Consider the following 13370-nt stretch of genomic DNA (forward strand, 5'->3'; position numbering starts at 1 on the left):
TCACCCAAATGCCTGATAGAGAGAGATGTATCACAAATAGTGTCAACCAAAGCATCACCTGGGCACCGACCTCGGGACCAAACTGACATTTATTTCACCGCCTCTTTCCCTCCGCCACCTCCGAGATATATTTCAGAAGGTAGATCTTCCTTTCAAAAAAAAAAAAAAAGTAAACAAACTTGAGAACTCACCATGTTTTGGGGCAACAAAACTCCGCAGGCATCCGAACAGGACCTGGCGCGTACCGATTCCTCAAAGAACGATCCCGCCGCATCCGCCTCCCAAGCTTCTGGCACCGCATGGCTCGCCGGACACTTGCACCACCTCACACCAGAGCAGGAGGAGAAGCTGCAGGAGTTTAAGGCACTGTGCGCTGAACGGAAATACTACACTCCTGCCGTGGAACGAGCAGATGGCGTTGAAGCGCAGCCCGCCAGCCAGGATGATGCGACTTTATTGTATGTTGCGCCTCCGCGGTGGACCCCACCACATCTAGAAATGGCCAAAACAAACAAGATGATCGAGTACTGATTTTGGTTCTTTGCGCAGGCGATTCCTCCGCGCTCGCAAGTTTGACGTCGAGGGCGCGTGGGCTCAATTCAAGGACACCGAAGACTGGCGCAAAGACAACGCCATCGAGGAGCTATATGAGAATATCAGCGTGGATTCATACGAGGCCGCTCGACGGATGGTGTGTTTTCACAATACCTTGCGAACGAGAACACAGAGCTCTTGCTGACATCTATCGTCTTTACAGTATCCCCAATGGACAGGCCGTCGCGATCGCCGTGGAATCCCTATCTACGTCTTCCAGATCCGCCACCTGGATAACAAGGCTGTCGCCGCTTACAACTCCACCATGACTACCGGTACACCCGAAACGCACAAATCATCAACAGTCCCTGCGCGCTTGTTGAACCTCTTCGCTTTGTATGAGAACCTTCTCCGGTTCGTGATGCCGCTCGCATCCGCGCTCCCACGTCCGAACCCAGAGACGCCTATCGTGACGTCGACCAATATCGTGGATGTCAGCGGTGTCGGGCTGAAGCAGTTCTGGAACTTGAAGAGTCATATGCAGGATGCTAGTGTTTTGGCGACGGCGCATTACCCCGAGACATTGGATCGAATCTTTGTATGTTGTCCACCCCGTCTAATCCGTTCACAGAGCTTTTGCCGTTGGAGAATAAAATCGTGGAACTAACTCAACTGTTAGATTATCGGAGCACCCTCATTCTTCCCAACCGTCTGGGGCTGGATCAAGCGCTGGTTCGACCCAGGCACAACCTCGAAGATCTTCATTCTCTCCGCCGCAGAGGTCGAGCCAACCCTCACTTCCTTCATGGAGCCATCCAGCATCCCCAAGCAATACGGCGGCGAGCTGGACTGGTCGTGGGGCGAGATGCCGAATCTGGACGAGCCCAGTCACGAGCTCCTCAGCGGCATCGAGCAACCGATCACCGACGGCCAAAAGCGGAAGGATATCCTCAAGGGCCCTGTGTTGTTTGAGGGCGATCACCTCAAGGTTCTGGGTACTGTTGATGGAAAGGAACGGAGGGAAATCGTTCCCATCCCGAAGACACAGGCTTCGGTCGAGTCACAGGCTAACTCCGCTGGTTCTGCAGAGAAGGTCGCACCTAATGGCACAGAGACTAAAGTAGAGGACAGTGAGAAGACTATTGATGATGTGGCTGTCAAGGTCAATCAGTTGTCTGTGGAGGAGACGCAGACTACTGTTGCCGCATAGAGCACATAGAATGGTAGCAAGAATAATCGTGGGGTTTGTATTTAGACATACCATTAGCGATGTGATATAAAAGATAGCGCAGATCTCAATACCGGGGCATATTTTTTCTTCTATGTGTTTTGTTGAATATCTGACTGCCTTTATATTACGAAGTGGGGAGTTGATTGCACTCGAATTGCCTGATGTCGGTAGTGGCCCCATATTTTCAATATTTATATATTGTTTCTTTCCTTTGCTCTGGCTTGTCTCCATATGTGGAATTAACTCATCTTGAAACTGCCCATAGGCCTTAGTTCATGCTAAACGGTTAGTCGGGTTGGTTGCAACCCCCGATGTCAACTTGAGAATACTATGAGTGTATTGCATCTCCCCAAGACAAGTCAATATAAGAAACCAAAGCAATATAATCCATGATATCAGTATATCCTGTTAGGTACAGCTACTCCACTGCTATACCCCGAGACAAGCCAAGGAAAGAGTGGAAGATACCAGGGGTCGAAGGCTGGTATAGCAAAGGAGCAAAAAAAAAAAAAGATAATCCATCCCAGCTACTTCTGGCGAGGATCGAAATCCTGACCAGTTTCACCATTGCTGACCTTCCCAATGCGGTGTCACCCGTGGTCATTGTTCCACCCAGCAATCAGATGATCTCGTGTCTCTCACCAACTCGGTCATCCAGGGAGGATTTTGGCAGACTACCTTGAACTTGGGTTAAATACACTATCTGGGTATCATAAGATCAGGCTGTTTTTATTACCTACTTGTAGCATTGACCATTCGCCTCACCGGGCTCGGGGCTCTCGTTCGTATGTCTATAGATATCAGAAAATGACAAGGGGATTTATATATGATCAACAAGAATACTTGGCTGCTCATCCGGCCTCTGGCTTTGATTTCTTAATACATTTAGCTGAAGATGAAAGTTAGGAATGTTTTATTAAAGATAACACCGGACTGTCGTCTTGTCAGACCCCTTTCCCCATTTTCAGTGATATAGCCAGGTTGATGAACATCAGCCATGAAATGCAGAATACGGTAAAGTCCTTATTATGATAGAACGTCTTTTGTACATAGAATGGAATAGAAGTCCAGCAAACATCCAGAAAGCTCACTGGATGTAGTAAGTTGACCAAATTAGGAATGAGGGCTTGGTTGAGCACATGACTCGGAGCAACGTCACATCTATACGGCCAAATACGAACATATATGGAGTGGAGGATGCTGATTAACCAAATAAACAAGTCTTTTCCTTATGAATGCCCTATCATGATATCATCCCCCGAATCAGCCCGAAATACAAACATGAGGCAACCATGTTGAGCCCAAGCACTAGTTAGCTAACGCGCTAAAATGGCCATGTTGTTGGGAAAGATACCAAAATCAGATGTGATCGACATCATGCTCTAATCCAGCCAAACGTCCGAGGCCCATTTTTGCGGGGAGCGTGAAAGAAGTGGGCTTTCTTCACATGCGCGGAGTGTCGCCAATTACCGAACGACTGGGGAGTGATCGACAATAAGCCCAAGCACTTAAAACCCACCAACCCACCCCCCGTGCACGGGGGTGGGCTGAAGTGTACATTCCAATACTCTTATAACGTCTACGAATCGTCCATAATGAGTCCCAATCCAAAGGACTCCATGAAGTCCACCTGGCGGCAACAAGCCCGCTCAGAGTGGACTCTCTTCCACTGGTTCTATGAACTCCTAGGAATCCACCCAGAACACCTCGACAAGAACATTCCCATCCATCTAAAAGAAGACGCTGTGCCCTACGTCCCAGACTGGTCCATGCACCGCTGGGTCCTCACGCACGCCGCCATCCCCCTCCTAATCCACCACGCCTACGTCTCCTTCACTGGCCACAACCTCAGCGCCTGGGGTGCCTTCTTCCTATACGGACTGGCTTTCAAAGCCATCGGCATCCACGAACTCCACATCCTCCGACGACTGGGTCACCAGCACGGCTTCCTAGACGGTGACAAGCACGCCCGCGACGGCGTCCCAGACGTCGGAGTCGCAAAGGTCGTCCGCTCACTCATGTCGACATCAACCTTCCGCCCAATGTTCACCGTCTTCATCGCATACCACGCAACACACCCACCCTCAACAATGAGTTTCGTCTGGCTGCCCCTCGAAGTCGGGTTATACGGTATCATCCTCGACTTCTGGTTCTATTGGTACCACCGACTGATGCATGATGTCGATGCCTTGTGGAAATACCACCGTACCCACCACCTCACCAAGCACCCGAACCCACTGTTGACGCTGTATGCAGACTCTGAGCAGGAGTTCTTCGATATCCTCGGTATCCCGCTTATGACTTATTTCAGTATGCGGTTTATGGGGATGCCGATGGGGTTCTATGAGTGGTGGATTTGTCATCAGTATGTTGTTTTCCCCGAGTTGGCGGGTCATAGTGGGTTGCGGGTTCATGCTACGCCGCCGTCGACGTTGAGTTGGGCTTTGCGGTTGTTTGATGCGGAGCTTGTTATTGAGGATCATGATTTGCATCATCGGAAGGGTTGGAAGAAGAGTCATAATTATGGGAAGCAGACGAGGCTTTGGGATCGGATTTTTGGGACTTGTGCTGATCGCATTGAGTCTGTCGAACACAATGTTGATTATGTTAATTCGTCACCGATGCCGTTGTATTGAGTGAGGTTGGCTTATTGATTTGGTGTGGAATACATACAACGTCTGTACAGTTGTGGAGGGTTATTGATATCGGTTGATATTGTGTTCTTTTGTTATGCTATTTGACATGGGGTTAGATCCTTGGGATATCATGTCTTTGAATGAATGGATGAAATGTTCCCTATGACCAATGACTTTCCGTATATTAGAGCGCAGTCTTTGAGTAGGTCAGGTTGGCTTGGGTACAGCATCGCGACTAATCTTCAGAGTGGCATGCAAGTATTTGAGGTGCTACGTGTGAAGAATTCGATAACCAACGTATGTATTACAGTCTAAAGAACAATATGACATCTGGTATATGGGCCTAGAAGGCCTAAGCCCTCCACAGGGCATTAACTTGCTTCCTCCGAGTCTAGACAAGACAATGTTAGCAAATGTACCTAAAGAGAATAGGCGGAAAACTTACCATCGGAGCCAACACGGTGACACCCACTCCGAGTGCAACCACGGTGAGAACGAGCTGCAGCTTGGAGAAGCTCTTGCCAAGAATATCGAATGCCTGACTAGGCGTGGCTCGGGTACCGTAAATATCGCTTCCATAAGCGAAGATAAGACTGGTACTTTCCAACAGGGTAGGACGAGAGAGCACAGCCTTGATGCCGGCGACATCGCGCGTGTGCGAGAGGTACCACTTGCCATCGAAGTCGAGGTAGGGCGCGTAGCGGAATAGACCTTCTTCGGCCTCGGCCGTGGTGGGGTCACGGTCGACAGGACGGCGGGGGTCGAGGACGGGGCGAGGAATGCCAACGATGGAGTTAGAGGAGGGCAGGGTGCAGAGAAGCTGGCGGGTGGTGATGCCCTGGCGCGTTTGAGTGACAGCCATGTGGGAGATGGATTCGGGGATCATGAAGGCCTGGGAGATGACATGGGGCAACGGGAGGGTGGCAGTGCTAGAGTAGTTGGTGGCGGAGTCAAGAACACCACGGTCGTTGGGGAAGGGGGATTCATAGAGCTCCGAGATCACCAGTTGGTAACCCTTGGCGGAGGACTCGCTGCCGGTAACGTCGCCCCAGAATGAGTAGGCAAACCAATTCTCGGACATCACGGATGCGATGGGCTGCGTGGAGTCCACGCCTGCTTGGGTGGTTGCGTGAAGGACCTTGCCTGAGACTCCGTCCAGCAGGTAGAAACTGGCGGTGTGGGTCTGCTCGTTAACTGCAGTCACCAGGGCGAGGTTGGAGTTGAGGTATTTGTAAAGGACCGAGCGGTTTCCAAGGACCCTGCCGATAGATGCAACAGGATCATGCGCAGGGCGAGCGGTCGCCTCGACGACCTTCTCTCCGGAGGGAGGAATGAACTCCCACACAGGAGTCTTGTTATCCTTTGCAACCCAGCCGAGGACTCGGCCATCAACGCTGGTGGTTACCAGGAACCCGTTGTCGTCCGCAAATGCAGTGACTGGAGTACCATCTTCACGGACGCCGACGGTGGCCAGTGAACTTCCGTCCTGCGTCTGGAAAACAGCAAGCGAGTGGAGTTTGCTGTTGGATGATTCGATGCGCGAAACGATCTCTCCGGTCGACACATCTAAAGTCACAGAGCTTCCGTCGTCGGAGTAGATGGTTGCGACTCCGGGCGAAGCCAAAATAGCCTTTACATTCCACTGCGATGTCTCCACAGCCTGGATGCCCCACGAAACGGCGCCGTGGTTGCCAGTGTTCAAGGCGTACACACGGCCGTTCTTGGTGGCAACAATGACTGATTTGGCAACTCCAAAGCTGTCCAGGTTGGACACTTCGTCGGTCAAGATGCTGCTCAGAATGCGCTTAGGAAGATCCTTCAGCCAGTCGGGCAGATGTTCCAAGTCCCGAATATGACGCTTCACCCGGTGTAGGTACGCGCCGTACAAAGTCTCGTGGCCCTCGACCTCCAATTCATGGGCTAGATCCTCCTGGGCAGCAGTTTCCGCCCAGGTGGCTGCGACAGCATCAATGAGACCCTCGTGTCGAGTCCACTCGATCTGGCCATTTCGGATAAGTTGCCAATCTCCGTGCTTCCGGAAAAGCGCTGACCTAACAGCCACAGATTTTCCTTTAGCAACCACCTCAGATACTGAGTGAAGGGCACTGTCAGAAGAAGGCTTCTGCAGATCCCATCGTCCCAGGATTCCATGGGAGGCGGATGATACAACAACGGCTTCCGTGTCCGTGATTCGAGTGAAATAGACATTAGCGTCAATGACGCTGGCCGCGACCACTGACTGGCCGGGCAGATAGGGCATCCGGTAAGCCTTGGTGACCTTAGCAGACATCAAGTCTACATGGTAGACCTCAGACCAGGCTCCTGCCTCGGTTGCAAAGTGGACCAGGAAATGGGGCAGAGCATTAAGCTTGTGGGGAGCGTGGACTGTGATCTGTCGAATTTCGGAGCCGGAGGTATTGTCAATGGCGATAGAGGTGACCTCCTTGGTACCAATCACATTCACCTTCAAGTACTTTTGCGATTTGTCGGTCCAGACGATGATAGGCGAGGCGGAATTAGCGCCCACATAGAGGACGGACTCCGGGGTAGCCACATCAACCTCAGAGTTCAAAATCTGTTGACGGATCTGTCGACCAGTCAATGGGTCCAAAACAGTGACCTTGATCTTGTAGCCCTTCAACATAGCCGACTGGAGTGAAATATAGAAGACTTCCGTGGAAGAAGACGACACTTGGAACGGAACGTCGCCGCTAGAAGAACAATTCATTAGCTTGGGGCTTGCAAAAAATAGCCAAAGAAGAATCCAACCTTGCATCTTTGTATTCCCACACAGTCTTTCCAGTGTTGCCATCCAGTCGTCTCACGATTCCGGTGCCCTCACTAGTAACCACAGCAATTGTATCTCTCACCCCAGAGGTCGCGGTGGCATCCTCAAGCTCCAACAGCTCGAGATCAGCAACCACACCCTCAGAAACTCGATTTTCCCATCCCACCTTGCCATCCTGGGCACTCCATGAAGAGATGTAGCTACCCACCGCAGCTACAACAGCGTCATTTCCATCCAATCCGCGCAAGAGACCCGCCCCATGCGCAGGAGAGTTAACCGACCGCGAGATGTTCTGGCGCCATACCAGCGAGCCGTCGCGGGGGTTCACAGCACCCACGAGCAGCTTGTCGGATAGGGTATAGAGAAGGGAGGCATTTGAAGATTGGGATGGCTTGAGGAAGAAGGTCGAGTCGGGGGATGGGGTGCCGAGGAGAGCGTGGTGGAAGTCGATGTGGTTGACCTCGTCAGAGTAGATGGCCGCCGCGGGCGATAAGCACGCGGCGAAAAAAAAGCGCCGCCTGAAGCCGCATTTTGAGTAGCTCTTATTGGAGCATTGAAGAGGGGAGGAGGGGAGATGTAGAATGGATGTTGTCAATACAATCTTGGCGGAGTCCGGGCGGTGATGGCCGCCCCAGATCCAGATCCTCCCCATTCCGTCTACATCCATGGACATCCAGGGCAGAAAGCTACATCTGGTACATAGCTATTTATAAAAGTCATCTGTACATTTCGCACCTTTTTCTGTTTTCTGCCGTCTAGTTATCAAACTGAGCGGGGGAAGAAAACATGTAAAAAAAGAAAGTCTCCCAAAAGGAATATCTGAGAAGACTCCTGAAAAGTCCACCAAAATAAAACTACTAAAAAGACATTACATGCAATACTGTAGGCATTACTATTAGAATGATATCCACAAGAAGCTGAGCAGGCTGGCTATTAGCACGACTTACATCAAAATCTGCCGAAAGGGCTAGTATGTCATTCTCCGTTGACACTCGAACGATCCCCACATGCTCCATCAAAACCATCAATGGGCTTTCCCAACCAATCGTTCGTATTGCGCGAATACCCTCTTTTCCAAACATCACCTCAAATCCCCTTAGTGGTCTTGCTTGAAGATCAATCATTATTTGATTCCCTTAAAGACAATAGCCAAGAACGATATTCGGCATATTACAAGGATAGATAAGGTCTAAGCCGGCGATGAATGTGTTTCCTGGCACTGGATCTGAGCGTGAGTGAGAGAAGTCATAGAACAGCCCTAGAGAAGGGAACTGATTGAGTCAATGGGTTATGCTCGGCAAAACATGTCCCTCACATTTTCCAATTAGCCGCATTCGCCGAAGCACGAGTTCCCCTGTTGCAGTATATATTCCCAGCAGCTTTTTGCTACTGCAGATATTCTACATTGTCAAATCGATCATGAAATAGAAAATTCTGCTCTCTAGTCATGATACTGACATCTCTCAGCCATTGGTTATGTCGTCAATGCTGCCTTCTGATACGGAGCTCGGGGTGTATTTAGAAATGTTGTGCGTATGACGGTAAATCAGTCGCCAGTCTTTTCCACACTCGATACTTACAGTGAGAAAGGCAAGATAACCTCTATCGCCGTGTATGAAGAACCTTGTTTTCCAGACTGATTGACTTTCGAATATATCTGCTATTGCCCTTGAACAGAGTCGTAGGCTGAGGAAGTCCACGGTTAATAGATAAGTTGCAATTCCAATCTTATTTCAGGTGGGATCCGTTCGAAGTAGTGTACATCAATGGAATTTCCATGTAGAAAGTATGCCTTCATGTGAGGTCCAATGAACCATGGAACTCTCGGTGGGTGTGATTGGATGCTTGCGGGTGATCCATGGATTACTTAGGGATTCATCCCAAGGTTCGAGGCATCTATATACATCGACATGTATGTAGGTATTAACTACTCTCAAAAACAGCGAAACGTTACCAAGCGGCCACCATTCAAGCGTTCACTCCGATATCCCACTTATCCTTCAGGTTAGCTTCATTGCCTTTCGTCTTCACATTACCTGATTGGGGAATTGGGAATCTGCCACTCATCGGTGCCACTGATCTCTATTAAATTGGATAACCCCGAAGCATGAAAGGCATTTAACGCGTCCAACTGTGTGTCCCACTCACGGTTCCTGCCTCTTTCATAGCCTCTAATACACAGATAGCTCAGGTTATCTGGCAGACATTCCGCAAGCATGACCTTTTTCTTCTTTTCGCCTATACCTTCATGCACCCCTTTAGCAAAGTACAACAGAGATTTAATCCCCATGCGCAACCGTTTCAGTGCCATAAAGTCCTTCAGTAACCCAATGTTCTTCCAAAGCACTTGGAGAAATGTAACAGTGGGTGCGAACTTGCCTAGAGCAAGTATTCGTAGTCCAAGTGGACCACCAAGTCTTTGATCCAGCGTCCTTTTTTCGTGTTCTTCTAGCACGCCATATAAAGGAGAGTAGTAATGATAGTCGGTATCGATATGTAGAGCCTCTAGTGACATTTCGTGTGGACATATTGCTTTAATGAACGTCATGATATTGGTTAGTGGACTAAACCTGTCGGGATTCGAAGTTCTCTAGTGTCTGTTGAGCGTGAGCCCGTATCTCTAGAGCAATGTATCTGTCACGCAGATACCCTGAATATTGAGGACAAAATACCCTTGCCACTGGAAGGCGTTGGCTCGCTTAATTCCATGAACGGCCATCAGTCGGCCAGTTCCCACCGGAGGTCATGTTTGGACTTCATGTCAAGATCACGCAAAGATTGCGGACCTTTTAGCTGACGCTTTCAATGCTCAAACCATGGCCCCCCTTTGGGGAAGGGGTCGTAGTGACTAACGTCCTGATTGCCGGCGATTTATCCCGCATCGTGGAAAATATTGCCTGGGGAATCACAGAGCGAATTCGCACCGGGCGAAACAGTACCCTTACGAACGGGGTGGCAGACCACCCCGAGACATATATCCATGTGAACTGGCCGTCGTCAAATAATGCGCCTCTCGCTAGTATCGAGGCTTTGGCGATCAAACTGTGTCTTGCGGGGTGATAGTATGGAAGTCACGCCCAGATCTTAGGATAAGATGAGAATAGAATTAGTGAGCGTTTCTTATCTTTTGGGGCTGGTCCTCCTCCTGGGTACTTCTTCCCTTGTCACGTATGCTACATGTGTAAAATCACCACGGAAGCAAATCGAGCGGTCTGGAAGCATTCCTTGAGATTTCAGAAAGATCCCGATGGACGTTCTCCACCTAGATCTGGGGTCCGTAGGTCATATAAGCTATGATACTATATATATTACCTTCGTAAGCTACTTCTCTAAATAAGTAGCCAGTAGTCCTTTCTAAATCCACAAAATCGTAATAGATAAATCATATATTGTGTCTCAGTATATACTAGTTTCTGAACGACATATCCCAGCGAAATGGTTCATTTCTACCGATTGCCTTATCTACCAGTGAAGAACGAGCTTAATCATCACGGTTGTTGTTAAGGTAGCCTAAAATGATACGTAGGTCAGCATATAGTCCTTAAATCCTTCTAGGGAAAAAAGAAGAATCACGAACCTTCGGCCTTGTTCAGGAGCTTGCTGCCAAAACTATCGCTGGAGGAGTCATTGTTACCACCGTAGCTAGAGTTCTTGTTGCTGCTACCGTAGCTATCCTCATCACGGTTGGAGCTAGACTTGTTGCCGTAGCTGGAGGAGTTGTTATCACCGTAGCTGGAGGAGTTCTTGTTGCTGCTACCGTAGCTATCCTCATCCCGGTTGGAGCTAGACTTGTTGCCGTAGCTGGAGTTGTTATCGCCGTAGCTGGAGGAGTTCTTGTTGCTGCTGCCATAGCTGTCCTCGTCACGGCCGGAGCTAGACTTGTTGCCGTAGCTGGAAGAGTTGTTGTCGCCGTAGCTGGAGGAGTTCTTGTTGCTGCTGCCGTAGCTGGAAGACTTGTTGTCGTTGTCATTGTTGCCATAGCTGGAGCTGGACTTGTTGCCGTAGCTGGAGGAGTTCTTGTTGCTGCTGCCGTAGCTGTCCTCATCACGGTCGGAGCTAGACTTGTTGCCGTAGCTGGAGGAGTTCTTGTTGCTGCTACCGTAGCTATCCTCATCCCGGTTGGAGCTAGACTTGTTGCCGTAGCTGGAGTTGTTATCACCGTAGCTGGAGGAGTTCTTATTGCTGCTGCCGTAGCTATCCTCATCACGGTTGGAGCTAGACTTGTTGCCGTAGCTGGAAGAGGAGTTGTCGTTATCATTGTTGCCATAGCTGGAGCTGGACTTGTTGCCGTAGCTAGAGGAGTTCTTGTTGCTGCTGCCGTAGCTGTCGTCATCACGGTTGGAGCTAGACTTGTTGCCGTAGCTGGAAGAGTTGTTATCGCCGTAGCTGGAGGAGTTCTTGTTGCTGCTGCCGTAGCTATCCTCATCACGGTTGGAGCTAGACTTGTTGCCGTAGCTGGAGGAGTCGTTGTCACCGTAGCCGGAGCTAGTGTTCTTGCTGCCATAGCTGTCCTCGTCACGGCCGGAGCTGGACTTGTTGCCGTAGCTAGACTCGTTGCCACCGTAGCCGGAGCTCTGGTTGCCACTGCCGTAGCTGTCGGACTCGTTGCGGTAAGACATTTTAATTGATTGTTTTAATGGAATTGGTTTATGTTTGAAATGAGAAGATGAATAGATCCTGGAAAGAAGAGGATAGACTGGTTATTTAAGGGGTACTATGTTTATCCCAACAGAAGGTGAGCGCTTTATTTATCCCCCACCAGGAACGGGGTCGAATGGAATAGAAGAGAATCGCCCCTCTCTTTACCCCCTCAATGACAACATGCGGACAAGCGAGGCGAGGAAGGCCAACAGGGGCCAATAATCGTGGCACGGAGAAGCTAGCATCTCATCTCCAGAGCTTACTAGTTTTTGCTTATTTGGTATTGATTGCGCAAACCTTGGGGGCCACTTTTCAGCTGGCGTGGCCCAAATTGGAATTGACCCCATATTTGACCCATAGTTGCTATTGTGGCATCATCCAATCCACGAACAGAAGATCGCGCCATGGAGAAAGCCATGCGGGCCTGTGATTTGCCGGTCGAATTTGGTTCCTTATTGGGATCCGGACTTAGCCGCCCTGTGAAAGGATAGATTCCTTTCCCATCATATGTGGCTATGTTGCTGTTTATCATCATGCAGCCACCGTCTAGACTCTCTTTAATATGAGAGAATAGGTGAGATGTATCTAATCCGTAAACAAACGTACCTACATATGTAAGCGCCCTTATTTCTTTTCCCTTTTTTTGGGGGAGTCAATCATACTGAGATGAACCAATCATAACTGCGGATCTGTCTTTTCCGGGCCCACTTAGGCAAGATCTACTGAGATCGCGCTATTGATTTCTATGGTAACGTGATGCATTTATCTCCGAGATCCGCCCGTATCTCTGGTTTGCTTTGGACAGTCCATGGTACAATTGAAGATCCCTTCTTAGTCAAGGAGTTTGTGCGAGCGCAGAAACCTACCCCTCTTTGGGTACATTGGATATCCTCGGGTTGACCATGGCCCTGTGCATGAATCTTGCTGTCCTCGACATGATTCGATGGATTCAGCTGAAGTAATTAGATTACGCAAAACTCTTCAAGTGAGGTAGAGACAAGTTTGATTAGGTTGACATGTCTATCATATCTGCGCAGATTCTGGGTATTCATTCACTCCTTCCCCCAAATATGATTATTACTCCAGTGATTGGTTTAGTTGGAGATCTTCTCGCTGACTTGCTTGCTGTATCGCAGAATCAAATATTAGCAGATATCCAAGCCCAAGGAATCTAAAGTGTCACGTACCCAGTGGCCTTCTCGTAGGCCTCGCGGGCACCGTCGGTGATCTTCTCCTGCATGTTGCTGTCGAGGTTGAAGCCAGACTTCTTGACACCGGCAGCGAAGGCTGAGGTAAAGACTTGTCAGTCGAAAATTCATACTGCGCAAAGCAAAATAAACCACTCACCCTTGTCAACGTAGTCCTGGTTCTGCTGGGTGCTGTTCTCGGCAGGCTTGTCCTCGTGCTTGCCGCCAGCGCTGGAAACTGCCTGCTTAATGAAATCCATTGTGATAGTAAGTGTCTGAATTATTTACGAATTCAAAGATATGAGTAGAGAGATGAAAAGAAAAAGAAAAAGAGTTGTGTCAGGGAATCCGTC

The 13370-nt window shown here is 49.5% G+C and overlaps 7 protein-coding genes across 7 annotated transcripts; 3 read left to right on the forward strand and 4 right to left on the reverse strand.

Annotated features, from left to right (window-relative positions):
* Positions 1–192: 192 nt before the first annotated feature.
* N7447_002930 (SEC14 family lipid-binding protein) lies at positions 193–1744 on the forward strand (the record flags this gene model as incomplete). Its single annotated transcript, XM_057227205.1, has 4 exons — positions 193–458; positions 550–691; positions 758–1132; positions 1214–1744. 4 exons carry the CDS (start codon positions 193–195, stop codon positions 1742–1744), a joined length of 1314 nt encoding a protein of 437 aa, XP_057091221.1.
* A 1616-nt stretch (positions 1745–3360) lies between these two features.
* Positions 3361–4401, forward strand: N7447_002931 (sterol desaturase family protein; the record flags this gene model as incomplete). The annotated part of the gene is made up of 1 exon (XM_057227206.1): positions 3361–4401. The coding sequence occupies one exon, from the start codon at positions 3361–3363 to the stop codon at positions 4399–4401; it is 1041 nt and encodes a 346-aa protein (XP_057091222.1).
* Positions 4402–4753: 352 nt separating this feature from the next.
* Positions 4754–7841, reverse strand: N7447_002932 (uncharacterized protein; the record flags this gene model as incomplete). The annotated part of the gene is made up of 3 exons (XM_057227207.1): positions 4754–4792; positions 4847–7112; positions 7171–7841. 3 exons carry the CDS (start codon positions 7839–7841, stop codon positions 4754–4756), a joined length of 2976 nt encoding a protein of 991 aa, XP_057091223.1.
* A 1316-nt stretch (positions 7842–9157) lies between these two features.
* Positions 9158–9704, reverse strand: N7447_002933 (uncharacterized protein; the record flags this gene model as incomplete). The annotated part of the gene is made up of 2 exons (XM_057227208.1): positions 9158–9225; positions 9338–9704. 2 exons carry the CDS (start codon positions 9702–9704, stop codon positions 9158–9160), a joined length of 435 nt encoding a protein of 144 aa, XP_057091224.1.
* A 290-nt stretch (positions 9705–9994) lies between these two features.
* On the forward strand, positions 9995–10249 carry N7447_002934 (uncharacterized protein; the record flags this gene model as incomplete). Its single annotated transcript, XM_057227209.1, has 1 exon — positions 9995–10249. One exon carries the CDS (start codon positions 9995–9997, stop codon positions 10247–10249), a length of 255 nt encoding a protein of 84 aa, XP_057091225.1.
* Positions 10250–10758: 509 nt separating this feature from the next.
* On the reverse strand, positions 10759–11808 carry N7447_002935 (uncharacterized protein; the record flags this gene model as incomplete). The annotated part of the gene is made up of 1 exon (XM_057227210.1): positions 10759–11808. One exon carries the CDS (start codon positions 11806–11808, stop codon positions 10759–10761), a length of 1050 nt encoding a protein of 349 aa, XP_057091226.1.
* A 1116-nt stretch (positions 11809–12924) lies between these two features.
* On the reverse strand, positions 12925–13277 carry N7447_002936 (uncharacterized protein; the record flags this gene model as incomplete). The annotated part of the gene is made up of 3 exons (XM_057227211.1): positions 12925–12955; positions 13018–13117; positions 13178–13277. 3 exons carry the CDS (start codon positions 13275–13277, stop codon positions 12925–12927), a joined length of 231 nt encoding a protein of 76 aa, XP_057091227.1.
* Between the last annotated feature and the right edge of the window lie 93 nt (positions 13278–13370).

This window comes from Penicillium robsamsonii, assembly GCF_028829455.1.
Source record: "Penicillium robsamsonii strain IBT 29466 chromosome Unknown utg000001l_segment0_segment0, whole genome shotgun sequence".
In the NCBI taxonomy this organism is placed as follows: domain Eukaryota; kingdom Fungi; phylum Ascomycota; class Eurotiomycetes; order Eurotiales; family Aspergillaceae; genus Penicillium; species Penicillium robsamsonii.